This window comes from Neodiprion lecontei, chromosome 5 (genome assembly GCF_021901455.1).
Source record: "Neodiprion lecontei isolate iyNeoLeco1 chromosome 5, iyNeoLeco1.1, whole genome shotgun sequence".
Lineage (NCBI taxonomy): Eukaryota > Metazoa > Arthropoda > Insecta > Hymenoptera > Diprionidae > Neodiprion > Neodiprion lecontei.
This window is the reverse complement of record NC_060264.1, coordinates 9,647,534-9,665,357: the sequence shown is the minus strand read 5'-3', so window position 1 is coordinate 9,665,357 and position 17,824 is coordinate 9,647,534. Positions and strand designations below refer to the sequence as shown.

General features: G+C 37.7%; 1 protein-coding gene across 5 annotated transcripts in view; it reads left to right on the top strand.

Annotated features, from left to right (window-relative positions):
* LOC107222326 (leupaxin) overlaps positions 1-17,824 on the top strand; it is a 48,122-nt gene that overhangs the window by 11,767 nt on the left and 18,531 nt on the right. The window contains exon 1 of one of the 5 annotated variants that reach the window (XM_046741784.1): positions 5,717-5,738. The exons of 2 other annotated variants lie outside the window; for them this stretch is intronic. In XM_046741784.1, the coding sequence (XP_046597740.1) occupies positions 5,732-5,738 (7 nt within the window). In that variant the 5' untranslated portion in view covers positions 5,717-5,731. Of the gene's footprint in view, positions 1-5,716; positions 5,739-12,934; positions 13,059-14,500; positions 14,821-17,824 lie in introns of those variants that run through there. 2 more of the 5 variants (XM_046741782.1, XM_046741780.1) reach the window with 2 other exon arrangements.

Here is a 17,824-nt window from a genome sequence, read left to right as displayed (position 1 = left end):
AAAATCTCTTGGCAGCTCGTCTCGTTACCTCCGAATCTTCCTCACGCAGCATTCAAACTGTACGAAAACGAAGTCGAATGATATATTTGTCAAAACTTGAATTCGAATTTGTCTTTTTCAAGATAGTTTTTGCTTCTTCTTTTTTCCTTCAAGGAGGATGGTTCGCCAAAAATCAGTAATTTTTGTTGAGTATTTTTTATTTTATAAATTACTAGGAGTATAAACAAAAGCTTAGCTATTGATGCTTCATTTCAAATCACCTAAAAATTGTCAAATATATAGTAGGTTCGTTCGATTTTATTATACCACGACTCATCTTATTTAGGAGACTATTTTTAACAAATTCATGCGAACATTTTTTTTTTATCATGTTGCCATCATGACGTTTCAACTTTACAATATTACACCAATTACTGTCAATGAATGCTCATTTTAAATTGACTACTGAATAAAATTCAAATAATCACTCAATGTACTCTCTATAATCTCTTAATAAATAGTATGAAAAGCATCACAGTTTTTGGTCAGCCAATATCCTTCGTCGGATCCCAGATTAATATTTAATTTTTCTGCAGCATCACGAGTTTCGTCGATGATTATTTCTCAAGTACCCGCAGTTACACAAGTCATCGGGGTATATAAAGCGTTGAATACTGTGAACCCGCGGCCTTTCACAATGGATTTTAATCCGTTCCATATTTGTATGTATGTACGTAGTATATGAGCTCATAACGCGATGCATCCCTATAAGGATAAATTTTTCGAAAGAGTTGCGATTATCGTTGCGAAATTATACCTAGACACGTACAGACAAACGTGTGTATTCGCTTTACTGAAAGGAAGCATATTTTACGTGACTCACGAGGAGTCATGACCAAGGGAACACTCCAACTCTGATCATCCATAGCTCCAATGTTCTTGTTTGGAATTGAACCTTCGCCATGTGCTCGTTTACTACCCCATATACCTTGACACTATAAACTTGCCGGCAGACCATTTACACTTCTTATCTCTAAATCACTGGTGAATAACCATGATAATATGATGCATGAAAATTGTGACTTTTCAAATATACGAGGTCAAAGAATTGAAGTTATAATGACGAAAATGCAGGTTGGTACTGTGATGTTTTAGTGGAATTAAACATAAAGTAGATTATACGGAATCGAACTTTATCATTAGGTCATACAATTACGATTCCCACAAACTTTTCTGTGTTTGTTTTTTTAAATGAATTTTTTTTATCCATGTTCCGATATTTAACGAACTAAGGCTATAGTCTTTGTCAACGGTTTTGCATCTTAGTGAACGCTGTGAACTGCAAAATCGCTGCAAAAACTAGTGAGCTAGGAAGTATTTCAATTAGAATTGCGCATTTGCTTCATTTTTCACACTTGGAAAATATCAGGATCTATCAATCGCCAAATAGTATAAAAATGCTGTGAACATTTCACATTTTTATCGGAAACGTTTCACCTGTTTATATGAATCTCCAAAACGTTTAGTTTTGAAAGTCTGAAACAATCGCAGCAACTTTTTTTCAAAAGTATTACAACACATCGGGATAAGGTGAATTATAAGGAATCTTCGAGAGTTCGGTGGAAAAAGTTGGCGAGTTAACATTTACTATCTCATATTTCTGCGAAATACCGGATTACACGAAACGGAGTTTTAATATCGTCCATAAATAGCCACTCTCGATGACGCGGTATTTTCAGATTAATTAACGCGGCATAAGAACCAGTACAGTGGGTCAACATTGACAATAAATAACTAAACACGTTGTATGCGTGTAAAGTATAATATTTTTAAATTACATGTTTTTATAAATATTTTATAAGAAGCTATCGTCTTATAATAACGTACGTGACCTGATACGCAATAATCGTCGCTTGTTAGTATCTAATTAGTACATTGAAATTTTTAATAAACTGGTGGTACGATTACAACATCTGCAAAACTTGCGTTATCGACGTTCTATACATGCGATAATTTCCGAATCGAGTTGAAACTTCCCTCTTTTTTCCACTTTATCTTGTTCGAATGTAAGTACACATGTTTTCAGTAAGCGATTGAACTTTCTTTTTTTTTTTATTTACCATACCTGTGCTGGTGGCATTATTTTATCGCACAAAAATTCTGATATACCTACATACGGTAATTATTCGCCGCGAGCGGTGATGATTCAGCAGGTATAAACAGAACGGTAACTATCTTACCAACTGCCGGTATAAATTTGCTTTACTGACACTTTTGTTACCGCTGTCAACTGGCTTCGACTTTATTTAGACCGTCGTTCGTCGCGCCACATTTAAATTCACTTGCAAGGCTTGGAATAATTGAAATAATTTGCGAAACAATAATTTCTTCTTGTTTATTCTCTTAATTCCAAATATTTCTGTACTTTTCCATTACAAGCCAAAGTATGAAAAATTAAATAGTATAAAATTCTCCCTAGCAATAGACGACAACGTGAACACTCGATATCACCGTCGACTTCGAATAATTACCGTTCGTGTTTGATGTTCTTGAATATATTTATACAATTGATCGAACTCGATGCACATCACTGCAGCAGAGCCGCAGAAATTTTTATCCCAACTAATTAAACCCTCGATCTATCGGAAATATACTCGTACTATACGCAGACAGATAGAAGATTTCAATTTATTCACCTTCGCTTGTTGCAAGCAGCACAGTACCTACAGAAACGTACGAGTGTTACACGTTCAGAATCATATGAACATGCAAATCTCATAAAATATTGATTACAACTAGTACAAAATGGAAGAGTGAAGTGACCAATGTGCAGTTAAATAAAATACAAAACAGTAGTGAAAATCACATGGAAATTCTTTAACATAAATTGAACCAACCCAAATATAAACAGAACCATAAACGCATACCGTACGCACAGAAATTGGGTTTCAAGTAGTAGCAATCGAGCGGTTACAGTCATAGTGCATTGACAATTTAAATTTTACACGCCTCGTATGATAAAAGCTAACAAATTACTTTGATAATAAGAATCGGGATAGTAAAACCAATCTGACTTAGATTATTGCTTATTACTGCATCTGAATAGTAATTATTTTTTTGCCTCAACTTGTTTTATGTGAGCAAGAAGTCTAGGTTTGAATTCTTCAGGTTACAATGCGATAGAGATTCCCTTAGGAAGATCATTCCACGCATGTGCACCAGATATCCCGAGGGAACTCTGATATGCTGAGGCTCTAGAAAAGGGAATATGAAGCGCATGAGTATAAGATTTTCTACTAGTAAGTCTGTGTGAGTGTCCAACAGATAGATCTATATCAGCTAAGAGTTTACAGGAGGTACAAGGGTTCAGATGATGTTTAAAACTTGGTGGGTCAGAGTACAGAAGAAGTATAGTAGTCTGTTTGATACTTGTAACCAGTCACATTTGCACCGAAGGGGAGTAATATGATCGTCTCTCCCATTATTAAAGATAAATCTAATTCTGCGGTTTACTAACCGCTATACCTTGATATGCAGATAGTCTTGCCAGTCCTTGGTTACAGCCCACGCTACGAAAATGATCAGTGATGATAGTAGGAGCGGATTGCATACCATCGCTAGGAAACATGCATACACGCTTTCGAGACCTCCGACCATCCCAAAGTCAAGCTTCGCTAATATTTGTGACCGAAATACAAATTGGACTTAACCGGTCATTTAGTTCAGTCAAAATAGGTCTGAATGAAAAATATTCGGGATATGGCTGCATATTTGTGTATAAGGGTTTTCGACTCTCAGCAACTCAAATCTGAAGTTATTTTTGAATCGCATAGCCGGAGTTTCGGGAAAACCGCAAAATTTTAGGTTTTTACGTTCCCCTGAAAAACTGCTATCGATATATGAAAATTTACTTGACCATCGGGTAGAGCGGAAAATTCTACATTGAATTATGACCTCATATGTTGCAAACGGAGTCGGATTAACAAGTTTAGAAAAAAGAAATTCTACTTATCGACGGTATCTGGGAAATTTCGGTGAAATAATTTCTTTTGCTTAATTTGTTAATCCGACTTCGTTTCCGACATGTAAGGGCATGATTCGATGTAGAATTTCCCGCTCTACATGATGGTCAAGTAATTTTTTATGTATCCATGGTAGTTTTTGAGGAAAACGCAAGAAATGTCAAATTATTTGAGTTCCTGAGGGTTGAGAATCCCTGTACACAAATATGCAGCCATACCCTGAATATTTTTCATTCAGACCTATTTTGATTGGACTAAGATATAGGATCTCTTCAGCTGGTATTACACAGTTATTCAAGGTTCTCCGCAGTCACATAGCGACGTTTGGCAGTTGCGTACAGCTCATGAGTTGGCGTTATCCCCGTCTCAAATCAAACACTCCTAACGAAAGTATCACTAAGAGGACATTGAGATTCAGTGACCCAGCCACGTGTAAATGTTACGTACACGTGACGAAAGATTTGTGGACCAAGATTTAGTAAGTATCGAGATACAAACAATACAATTAGCTCGCATGGTCACACAGGTGATATGAGTTATATCAGTTAGTTTATGATCCAGTGTAGATCTATCGTAGAAATTGAACGTTGAGCACGAAGCATCACTTTAATAACGCACAACAAAAGGTCAGTGTAAGCTAGAACACGGACAATACAGAAGAAACGCTCACAGTACCAAAGTCCACAAGGCAAACGTCGATACAACAGAGAGCCAATATATCGCGAGTACGTATCTCACGACAGAGAGAGGAATTTCCCCTCGATGCTCGATTTAGGATTAGAACGCCTGCTGCACGATGACGTCACTATAATATTAACCCGCGTAAACCACACGTTATACGCGTAAGAGCTTTTTCTGGTCTGGTATAACCGTCTCTGAGATCTAGATCCTCTCTTAGTTGTCTCACTGCTTTCTTCACCAACTCCGCAAAACGCCCCTCAATATTTCGTATTTGTGTTTTCAATTGTAACTCCATTTCGCAAGCAACGAAAGAGTGGGAACGTCGCGGAGGAATAAGCAACAGATTATAAAAGAGAAAAATTTCACGGCTATAACGGTAATCGTGTTTCATCGATCAATTATTTTTAGATTCTTATTCCGACGATTCGCGTATTGGGCGGGATGAAAATTCTTTCGATGCGAAATATAATTTTGCACAATAACAAATTCAAGCACAAAGTAGTTGCACAATTCATCTATTTTCTACCTTGTAGTTTCAATTGCAATTTTCTGAATCATAATTCGCCAGTGGGGCGGTCCTGCTGTTCTGTTCGAGTACTAGTCACTCTTGGAATGAAACAAAAAGCGGATGTCGCTTTGAACGCTTGCATCCGGCGGTCCCCATTTTTCCCACTGCGTGATTTCTGACGCTGATAAGACTTACTTTGATACAAGTGTTAAAAATTCCCTTGCGAGTTGAACGTCGTTCCATTTTGTTCTTGTAGTTTCTTCCTCTACTTTATACAAAGTGATATCTTTGAGTTCGTTTTTTTCCATCGGTTATAATAAAAGCAATATTGCATTAACTAGCATAAAATTGAGAAAATACAAGCGGTTTAAGAAGATTCTGATATTTTTTTTTTTACACCTTGACGATCGACGTATTAATTAATATCGTTATATTAACCGTGATCGTAGTGCTACTATAAATAACGGTGCAGTCTGGATAACTTTGATTGTGACTTGATTCGGTGTTTACAGAGTACGTTTTCTTTCCACATACCGCAGACATGACAGGTAAGTCTAAATATAGTGGCCTTATTACTCCGATGCGTCGTCTAGATTGCAATTTATTTTTCATATACCGCCTCCCTCCGTTCTCTTCGAAATATTTTCAGGTAAAACTCGTATAGTTCTCCCCTCCGCCTCTTATTGATTCTAATATCATTTAAGCTTCCACGAAAGCCCTCATTTAGGATTCCTCTAGTCGTCGTGTTTCCTTGGCTCTTAAATCTGCAAAAGTAAAGAAAAATAATGATCATCATACGAAACTTCCTGTCGTCGATTTTGAAATACGAACGAGAAAAATCTAACAAGAGTCGTAAGCTTTAAACAAGAAATCTTCAAAGAAGAATAAAAATAAATAAGTCAACCTCGAACTCAACCCAGTTGATGATACATGCGGCACACAATGTTACTCATACCGAGAGGTTCTCTTGAAAGGATCTGCTCGTAGAGCGCGGGATTCAACTTGCTGAATTTCGATAGGCTGACGTCCATACTCGCAGTCTGAAGTAAACTTTTCCTGATAAAAACAAATTCCCTAGAATCGACCGGTTGACAACTGACAATCAACCCTAACCTCTCGCGTATTAAAAATTGCCTGGTCACGGCGCCGTCGCGATCCACTACGCCACGATCACTCTACCTACCGTGCTAGTAACATTTTTACGAAGTTGGCTACGCATGTAAACTAGATGAGTTCCAATTTCTGACTTGATTTTTGAGCCGGTCCTTTTAAGAGAACCTCTCGGTATATATGTACACCCGCGGAGGTTGATTTTAAAACGTAAGTATAGTGTCTACGGTACTGATTTAGGTTGGTATCGCAATAAAAACTAATAAAGCCTCTACCTGCTTGCCGCTAGCAGTTTGTATTTACGGTACCAACCTAAATCAGCACGATAGATATTAATTCAGTTTCAGAATCAACTTCCGCAGGTGTACTTCTACATGTCGTCTGTCATAAAGCCTGTGAACCGGTGGTAAATACGAGAAGTCGAAATATGCCTCAAGGTGGAATCAGTGGAAGCGATATTTTGCAATCCATGGATGGTTTGACGAATTAAGTAGAAATTCTTTTATCGTCGACAACGCGGCTGACTACTAGTTGCAACATATGCCAACATAGTACTCGCTTCGCGATTATACAGCCGTGCAATGTTCACAATTTTTCCTTATCTTATCGTGATATTTGCGCATATTCCCTCATTGTTATATGGCTAGGGAAGTGTTACAATATCACAGGAAATAAATCTTCCATGTATTCTGCATAGATACATACTCTTATGTCACACATCTACATTTATATGCCGCAATTTTTGCACTGATAATGAGTAAAAAATTTCCTCATTGAATCGTACAATATATTTGTAAATTTTTGGCATGCATATTGTATGCATTATGGATATACACCCAGGAAACTACAACATTTGTTGGCCTTTAAATAAAAAAATGGATGAAATTTTTAATACTCAGAAAAAGAGGATCCTGAAAAGTGATGAAGTGTAGGTCAAATTTAATACTTATGAAATGCCTTTCGTTTTCATTTCAATTCCAATTTTTAGTAGGTACATCTGACACAGTTGAACAAAAGTATTTTTTTCTCTCTCAGAACAAAATGTTGCACACATAGTTTATAATGAACATTAAAATTTGAGTCTTCTATAATTAAAAATCACAACAAAAACACCGAACACAGCAATATCTCCTAAATTCATTTTTTTTTACTTTTTAATAACGTTCACAAAAACAAATCCATTTTTCACGAGTGAAAATTAATTCCCGTTACAAGAAATATCAAAGGTAATAAATAGTTCAATTTTGTACCGAGGAAAAAAATTTTTTACTTGCAATCGTGTGAAAATAAACATTTCTACTGTTTCTATCATTTATATTGTGTGAGTTGTGTATGTAAGACACACTATTTACACAATCCAAATCTATTACATACCTCCTGATTTAATGAATCCATTGTGGCTACCGCGTTTCCTTTAATAATTCGCGGATATACGATGACTATCACTTACTATTAAACAAACTCTGAAAAGGTTGAAGTTTACCGGGTTTCGAGTCCTAGAGTGCTAAAGTGACTATCGTTTTTATCAACGACGTTGTAGAACTTAAAAGCATACTCAACTAACTTTTATCAAGCTTAACTGTATCAAAAATTTGACTTACAGCACAAACTTCAACGTAATTCAGTGATAAGCTGGTATGTAGGTTTTCATTTTCTAAATAGTGACAGAGAGACCGTGACTCGTACTTATAAGTGAAACCTAAAATGATCGCTGAGGTATTCGCTCTTTCCATACCGCGGGAATGGCCTAATAACTATTCATTTCTACTCTGCCATTTTCGGTCAATCCAAATTCCTAAATACTCGAGCGACTCAATGAATACCAAGTATGACAACATGCACGAAATAAGCTTCGGTTGCAATACCAGAGTAAATGACATGTTTAATTTGATTTGCTCAAGAACTCTTTCCAAATCAGAATTATAAGCTGGTATTTGAAGGGCTCATACGCCACGAAGTATTATACCTACGTAACTTGTAATCAATTTCGTGCAAATAATCCAAGGTAAACCTGTACACCTAGTATATAGACGGTAAAGGCGCGCAAGAATATTGAGCAATAATTTACGGAACTTGTGGGATGTGCGTGGTTGTATGAACATATAGAAGGCACGCATCCTAATTAGTAATAGGTACGTGTTATGGTGGAATTGAAATCGTTAGTCATGTGTGCAGAGAAGGCTGGGGCCAGGTTCAGTCGATCAAAAACCGTGCGAGAATTAACAAATCGAAAAATCGACTGTCTTCGTTACTTATCATTCTGCAGTGACAAAAACCTGAGTGAAGTGCATATACACATATGAAGGGTGATTAAACTGTTTAGTACCGAGTGTGACTGTACTTATACCTAAGTGATTCGGTTCGTCAGTTCCCGTACTCCAAGAACTCTGGAACGCATTTTACTTCTCTCACTATTCCGAAGAATCGTTCTTACGAGAATTTCAAACCATTATTGAGGTCTATTTTTCTTGTAAAAGCTTCAGAACGTGTCGCGGTGCAAACCACTTCCGGTTTTCTCATTCAAGATCTTTTTTTTTCTCCATCTTCCCCGATGAAATTTTTCTGAGAAGTCTTTTTCTTCCATTACACGATTATGCAAGAGATTTGATCGTCACTCAATAATTCCTGGCATCGGGAATAACGTGGAGAAAAATGGAGGATAGTTGAGACCATAACAGTATGATAATCTTCACGTAGTTTTACGAATGGGGAAAAACAGCTTTTCAGTCATGATGTCATTAATTTAGATGATAGGAATCAACAATCCATGGCAGGAAGAACAGGTCATTATTTTGTATTTGTGAGATCGTAATTAAGTCCATTGGCCATCAGGAGTTCTTCATATAGCGCCATGGAAACGAATAGATTACCAATTTTCTACCAAACTATGCGCAGATTCTGAAAATTTCTATGACTGAGTATTTTTTATGTGACATACATACAATGAACAATTAGGAATGATGCGTATTAGCGCGTCACTGTAACGTATTGTTAATTTCTGGTGACGTCAGGCGGCTGATGGTTCTTCTTCGCTTGGAGGGCAAGTCGGAAATAAATAGCCTAGGCGGCGGTCTCTTTCCACATCCACTATACGTGTAATAGTACACAAACGTAAGCCTAGAACGCGGATGATACAGTAGGTGGTGGAGTAGATTTACTTGTGATGATACCAACACATATACCTTGCCTCGTCGCGTGTTCCGTGATCGAGGCTCGAACTCGCGAGGCCGCTGCCCATATATGCCTAGTTCGCTTCATGCCTAGAACCACTGCCTACGCCAAAGGCATGTATACTGTTACTGTGAACCTCCTTCTACGCGTATACGCATCACACTACGCGATACACTATTACTTGCTTGATTTTTTTCGCTCTCCTGGTACTCGAAGCCCCTCTCTATCAAGAGAAATAAACTTAAGGAGGGTGAGAGAGAGGCAAAAGAGAGCTTGGAAGGTTTTTTTTTATCATGGCATTGCTTGCATTTTATACTTCATGTTGGTATAACACGTCGCTCATATTATTTAGTACGGCAAGGTGGAGTAGAGGAATTTTCACTTCGAAAGTGGTAAAAGTAAGGAAGAAACGTTTGGTAATTCTATAACAATTGTGGAGGATGAAAGATATCAAATTTCGATAACTGATCTGATCCCAGAGCAGGATGGACAGAGCTACTCTTCTACTTTTAACCGTACATAAACGAGTTGTGAGGACAGACGTTTTAGAAACCCTGACCTTTACAAAACTGGACTTCACGGGACCAGTCAAAGAATGTTACCCAAGTGCATTGCTAGAAAGTTTACTTGTTAAATTCGAGTTGTCATTTTTCTTCAATATTTTATTTACTCATTGTGGTTATAAGGCACTACGTAACCAATACTGTCCAGGAAAAGATATAATTTGACAAGTCGAGACATAATATCAGTTCAATCAGGGTTATAGGTTATCACTCTTGAATGATGTTTTCGGATACGTTGAAATGTTGTTCTGGAACAATAACATGGGTTTTAACCACGGTAAACCAAACACCGTAAGATTGACTTAACTTAGTTCCAAATGAACGGTCATTGAAACGTTGTAATAAAAGTCATTATACATATATTACGAATAAAACTCGAAGGAGGGTTGTTATGTCGCGACATTGTCTTTAACTGCCAAATCGTGTATTACTAAACTGCTGAAGTGGTTCATTAACCACAGGCTGCAGGCATGGATTATGTTAAAGCCACGCCTTTATAGATTCGTATTATATGGGTCACTATCCGCCATTAGGCACGTGAGTGTAAATAAACATGGACACTCTGTATAGACCTAGGAGAGCGCGCCAATTTGTGTAGGTGGTACATCTCTTCTTCCCGCGGTTAGTAGAGTCAGCATGCCGATTACCAAATCACTTTCAGGTTGTTTTCCAGTGTGTGCTTGCATATCTTATTCGCCACATTTTCTGTGATCATTTTTTTGTTTTTGTAAGTATTTCTTTAATGGCAGAGTGATTTCCATATATTGGAATGTAAAGAGGCCACAAATTTAGGAGATAATTCTATCTGTGATGGACAAATTGTGTCGTTGAAATTTGCGTTCCTATCGTACAACAGAGCCTACTTTTTTGAAGAGCTAGACACCCTCACAACTGAAGTCAGACAAACTTTTCAAATCTAAATCTTACGGCTATGGTGATTGTTCGTTTCCGCATGACATTCCTTAATTGGAGATGATCGGCTAGTAAGTGAAATAATTTTCATCGATCCTGAAAAATCTCTGGTCTTTGCGATCATCGTGTTCGGACACTTCGTAACAATACTTGAATCTGCGTTTTCCACATTTGTAAATAGCAAGAAAGGATCCGCTGATCGCCGAACTCTTGATAAAAAGGAATCGCACGTGCGCGTGTATACCTGACGATGGGTGTAAACCAATCGGAGGCAGAGCTCAGGTGTTTTCTTACATAAACCTCACAATACTGAGAAAGCTGTAGGGTCGAGCGGGTGGGCCGAGTGCGGTGGTCGCGTTTATTTTTGGCAGATTAGCTACGACGACGTAACTAGGTGAAAACCCTAGGCTGTAGACGAAAGTGTGGTAGTCGTTCCAAATACACGCATATACGTAGTAGTAGCCTTATAGTTCATAGATGCAGGGCCAACCCGTAGCCCAGTTGTCGGTTTGCTTTGCCAACACGAGACAACATTTCCGTGCTTCCGCTGCTTCTTCCTATTCTTCTTCGTCTTCTTGCTATCATTTGCTCGGATTTTACATTCAATATCCGTTTAGGTGATCCGTTTAAAGAAAATCTCGGTACCAATCCCACATTGCTCGAATTCTGAAGTGATTCACACTGTTTAGTGATCAATTTAACTCTGTTTGATGTCACTCGACAGAGAATGAGATTTTCGTAACTGCTAATCTGAGGCAGTTAAAGGTGGATTAACACCTTCCATAGTGCCATTCTACATCGCTTATCACCGAACCATGTTTCGTTTCAACACCAAACGAGGCGGACCACTATGGAATATTCGAGCGATGTGAATTTCAGCGGTAACTTTTTTGCGTGTTTAACTGTACCTGACCTCATCGTCCGTCAGGTTTGAGTAGGATCTGGTTTTCGGCCTTCTCCTGACCCAGTGTTCCGTTACGTAAATCGATCGGACCTGTTATCTTTTTTCATCTATCTCTGGCACACCTTCAATTATCGGCTCTTTACTTCAAAGATTCGTGCAATGGGTCAGGCCGAGTTGGCTTGTGATCGTGACACGCGCATTTTGTAGTTTTTCACCCCTGTAACATCAATGCTGATAAAGATATCACTACAGTGTCGTTTCTTTGGTGTTTTGAATCCACTAACAAGGGTCGATTTTGGATTTGGATTTTAATATGTGAAACTAGGGCTGCGTATCCATTTAAAACAGCTTTGTTGTTTACAAAAATCAGTTTTTTCAACGCTGTATAAAATTGTTTTTAACGATACATTAAAAAACGAAACATTCAATGTGCGTAAATACTGAATAAAAATCGTTCTGAAAGTGTATCTTCAACACGTTTTAGAGAAAGAAGAAATTTACTTGGTTATCTTTGACCCTGCGTGGAATTTATCTCGCAACTCGAGTGACCAATTTGTCACCTTTGAGTTGATCGATTTGAGCCCGCGCCTAAGTTCGCAGGAGTGTATGAAAATAAAAAGTTTTTGAAACGTCACGCTTAGATCTGATATTCTGATTATCACGCGACATATACAGTATCGATTTTGCGGACAACAGACAACAGAGGTCTTACAAGTTTCTCAATTAGGGATTTTAAGGGTTCAAAAAATATACATCTTGGATAGTCGTTGACTCTCGAAATGATGGTACCCACAATTCTCTTAAGTGATTAGAACATTCATTTTTTTTATTTTGATTTTCTATTCAGGCTTGAATTGTGCCTCCATTCTGGAATCGAAATTAAATCTTGTTACATAGTTCAGTTATCAGTAAATCTTATGTGGTCGAAATTGTTATTGAGTCGCCATCAAGCATCGGGCTTGGATAAATGGACTGAATAACTTTGGGTAATAATTACCTTATAAGAATCACTGGGTTAGATTTTTCAACGTCCGGAAATCTCTTTTTTATAGACACAGAGCTGTAAGTGGTATACGGTGAAGTGTATTTTTTTGTAATAAATTGACTGATTGTGAAAATGACGAGTACCTCTGTGAGACCGATGTCCCCAATTACGCCTGCCCGTTCGGCCACTCTGGAGCGGCATAAACGCTGGGAGCGTTATATTAGTAAGTAAAAATAGCACAATTAACGTTATACGTTGATTATACGTTATGGGATTTCACGTCGTCAAGTGACAATTGGTTAATTGGTAGGAAATCTGAGATGTACGTGAACTCTATTTAAAGTGACATGTAATATTATATAATGCATTATATTTGTATGCAGAGAGGTTGAAAATTTATTATCTCGTTCGGTTTATCAATCTATGTAATCAATATTGCTGCTGCGTTGGTTTAGAAACCATTCACGCAATGATTCACGAGTCATAAAATAGATTTGAACGCGCGCAAAAACCAAACTAAACGTTACAAAAAAAATTAAACAAAATTAACCTCTGGGCTTTTAGCCAAAGCTTAAAGCTCATTCACGTTCCGAAAGTATGCAATAAGCTACGTTGGAACGTCGTACTCTTGACAGCTACGCATCAATCTTTTCTGCAGAACGTATCAAATGTACAGCAAATAGTCACAATGAAGTCGTATACAATGATGAATCGCGGATACTTGCGGATGAAATAAAATTATTAGGTATATTATTTTTCGCGTGCATTATCAGTAATAAAATTTACAGACTTGGTAGTTCATGAATTTCCGTTCAAATAAGAGAGAGAACCAGAGCGACATAATCGATGAGAGCAATAAATTTTGAAAATGCGACTTCGATATTTTTCGCATTTTACAAGTTTATTTTATAGTTATTCCATCTATCTGGGCGTCGGAATTGATTAAAACTGAGAATCAAAACCGTGAAAAAGTATGAAAAAAATGTAGATAGCATTCACCCCCGCCATTTTGTTTACACTCACTTAAGAGAATTCTGAAATTTTCATCACCTTAGTTCTTTTATACCTTTTATTACCAAGACCTCCATTTTTCATCGATCGTTTATAAAAATAACTGACCGACAGGGTAATTCTGATCCTGAATTTCAAAAGCGTCTCCTCGATCTTCACAATATCCTCAACAAAACATGAATCCCCGCCTTTCTTCGTTCCAACTCTACCCCATACATACGTACAATATACTAGGTATAAAACAGTTTTTGGAACTGACAACGCGATTCCGCGTGAAGTGGGGCGAAAGACCCGAGATAACGAAGCTCTGGAGGCGCGCGTTCGTCGTGCACCGGAGATTACAGAAAAATTTCGTCACGCTGGAGTCCCCCCCCCCCCCCCCCCCTTCATTTTTCCAGACGATGCGATGCCGCGACGAGTCCTCCGCCGCTTACACGTTTCCACCTCCCCCCCCCCCCGCCCGCTCACCCCCCTCCCCCTGTGAACCGCGTCGGGCGACGGAGAAGGCGACAGCCTTTCCTCCACCTCCTCGAGGGAACGCTTCGCGGAAGCCCATAGAGTCCCAACGCAATCGGCGAATGGCCGACCGGCGACCTTCTCGTCAGAGCAAGCAATTCACAGTCAGTCAGTCAGTTGGTCGGTCGGTCCCACTCAACTCCGCTGTCTACGAACGGCGCCAGAATATTGTACAAATATATTACCGCGCACGTTTGGAGTATATAAATTGCACAGTCGAAAAGACCCAGTTACTAGACCCTAATCCAGCCTCCCCCCTTTTCTCCATTCGAACGCAAAGGTGGTTTGCCGGTGATATTTACTCGCGAAATAAGTTGGTGCGTACCGTTTTCTTCACCTCGTAAAAATGGACAGTCAGTGCGCCTACGCCAGGAGGTCGACCGACAGTAACGACCTTTACGAGGTCTACGATCCTCAGAGGGCCCGCAACGGGGCCTCGAGCAACCTCGTAAGCCTCGGTGAGAATCCAATTCGTCTCAAGATCCCCCGACCATTCGTCCCTCGTATTTGTGATTTTCAAGGTTGAAGTAGTAGAATTTTTCACTAGCTAAATGCAGTGCCCACTGAGTGCGATTTTCCTAGGATTTCGCTTCTGTTTTTCCTTCGAAGCTGGGAATATTGCACTCAATGCACACCGAATACAGCTAGTGAAAAACGCTATTTGGTAACGTAGGTTTGAGAAAAAATTCACTAGTTTACGATCTTATAGGGTTTTTAACGGGCTGCACTCACAATCAGTGTGTACTACATGTCAGTTCTTCAGTTTTCGACAAATAGTAAAAGTGAAATCCGGGGAAATTCACACTCGATGCATTCAGTGCAGTCAATTGAAAACTCTATTGGAATGATTTGAAGGGAGGCAAGTTTTCAAAATAAGTAGATTAGTATGTTTTCATATGCTAGTACGGTTTATTGAATTTCAGAGGGAAAGCGGAATTCGAAATTTCGAAATAACGACTTGCTTATCGCATACAATCGTTACAACAACGTGACTAACTTCAATATTATATCAGATTCCTTACGTTTCGATCAGAAATCACGGCAGTCGCGACTCGGTTGACGCTGCGGCTGACGTCATCGACGCTCTGGTGTTGAGGTTAAAGGTACAGTTTGTCGCAAGGGTTATTGGGTAACTTGAACCATCGATACATGCTCGAATAAGTAGCAAATTCAAGGTTCTTGAATGTGGATTAGTCCGTGATGTGACGTCACTTTTTCCGACTTAGAGTGCGAATAAACCGAATAGACAAACTTTACCAAGGATGGAAACTGCACGCGTGTTTAATCTGCGATAAATACTATTTCTTAATCCACGAAATAAATTAAATCTCTTAAGCGTTGGTACCTGCAGAGTATATCATCATTTGCAGCGCATTTACATTATACCGCGGTGCAGAGGATGAGTATAAATCATAGACTTACAGGCAGGATGTTCTTCGCGAGTATAACGGATTACAGTGCACGGGATCTCTGTAGTAGTTTTGTTGCATTAAGAGTCAGGAATTCAAGAGAGAATATATACTTATACGTATGAATCCACGGACACGATATGTACGATCCACGCGCGTGCCACAAAATGCGTAACAGAATAGAATGTTGTGCATATCTCGACTGCATCGTTCCACATCGCAAGATTATGGAAGAAGTATTTTTGAAACGCTTTATTGTTGCTCGAAATGAATTTACTCCATTCACTGGCAAAACTTCACTTTCAAGTATGATGATTTAAGATTTTATTTATATGTTTTTCACTCTTGTATGCCAACGTCAAATGTTTTTGATCTTGACAGTTTTTGGCTACAAATTATCTAGAAGCATTTCGCTTGAGTAATGTTCATTAATGGTTTCCAAGTGGTTGACTATTTCTTTTTTTGTAATCAAACCGAAACATGTTTCTTTTTATAAAAATTTTATGTGCCTATTGATCAATGTATCGTTTGTTTTTCCTGTTACTTACGTCGTTAGTCATTTGCATATAAAATTTACTTAGAAAGGAAACCCGTTCCGGTTTTGATTCCAAAAAATAATCAACCACTGGGAAACCCAGAAATGAATATTACGTACTACGTCCTTCGTTAGGTTTGCACTTAGACGGTGACATTTGTCGCTACACTCCTTTAGCCCATTTTTCTCTTAATCACAGGTCAGTTTTTCGTTCGAGGTATGCTTTTTAATATTTTCTATGTCTACCGCCCAAAGATCGAAAATCAACGTTTTCTCAAAAGTTCCGTAATCAATTCTGATTAAATTTTCACACAAGATTATACATGTAAAACAAAATTGTCAAGACTAAATCGAATATTCCGATACATCTAGCTTCGGAGTTATGAAGTTTTTGATTAATCATTTAAATGATATCGTTTCTTTATTACAACATTTTTTTTACAAAATACCACAAATTTGATACGTATTTCGTACATGTATCTGTACATTTCGTATATTTTTGTACATGTACAAACATGCTAATATTTTATAAAATATGATATACCTCTTGAGAAACGTATAAATGAAGTTTTACTACATCGACGTTCAATGTGTTATTACATATTTTTGTGATTTACATATTCTTAACTTCATAACAATTGTTATTTACTACATTGCTTGCACGTAAATTTTCTTGAGATAATTATGAGAAAGCTAATAAAACCTCAATGCAAATGTAGCGATTCAAAAAAATGAACCTGCAAGAATTAAAAAAAGCGTATCTTCAATTTATTCTATATATGAATAATACCAATTTTCAGATATGATGATACAAGTATAAATGCTCTGATTACCTAAGTAATTGTTAAAGGTACGTTTTACGCAGTAAGTAATTGAGCATTTTATTTACTCAATGAAAAAATCATTCAATTCTTTCGACGGTTTCGGTACAAGTTAAACTTGATTAATTACTTCACAGAAAACAAAATTACAATTAGATAGATTCTGAATTAGAGATAGAAATATTTTCACCTCTAATTGTAACAAACTGGGATTTTAGTCTTAATTTTACGAAAAATAATGAGAAAATGCGAACTTTTTCATATTATTTTATTTGAAAGATCTTGCAATAGCTGATTAATATATTCTTACAATAAAAGTATCCTTAATATGCCAATTTCTCAAGCGGCTTGCAGCTTGACGCATTGCTTTCTATAACGCAATCTGCTGACATTCTTTGAATATGCATAACCAGGAATTATTCGCTGACATATGCCGAACAAGCACAATTATGTTGATCATTTCCAAACTACAACAAGAAAGACGGTTGAATGTATAACGGCATTCATCGTTCTTTCAGCGACTATTTTTTCAGATTGATCTAAACATAAAAAATCAAAATCAATTTTATGCCAGAAAATTAAACATATGACAAAACTAATTATATAACCTACTGAAAAAATTAAGATTCCTTTCTTCTTTTTCTTGACGCGAAATGAAATTGATTTTAATATAAAGTTGATGGACAGATGAATGTAC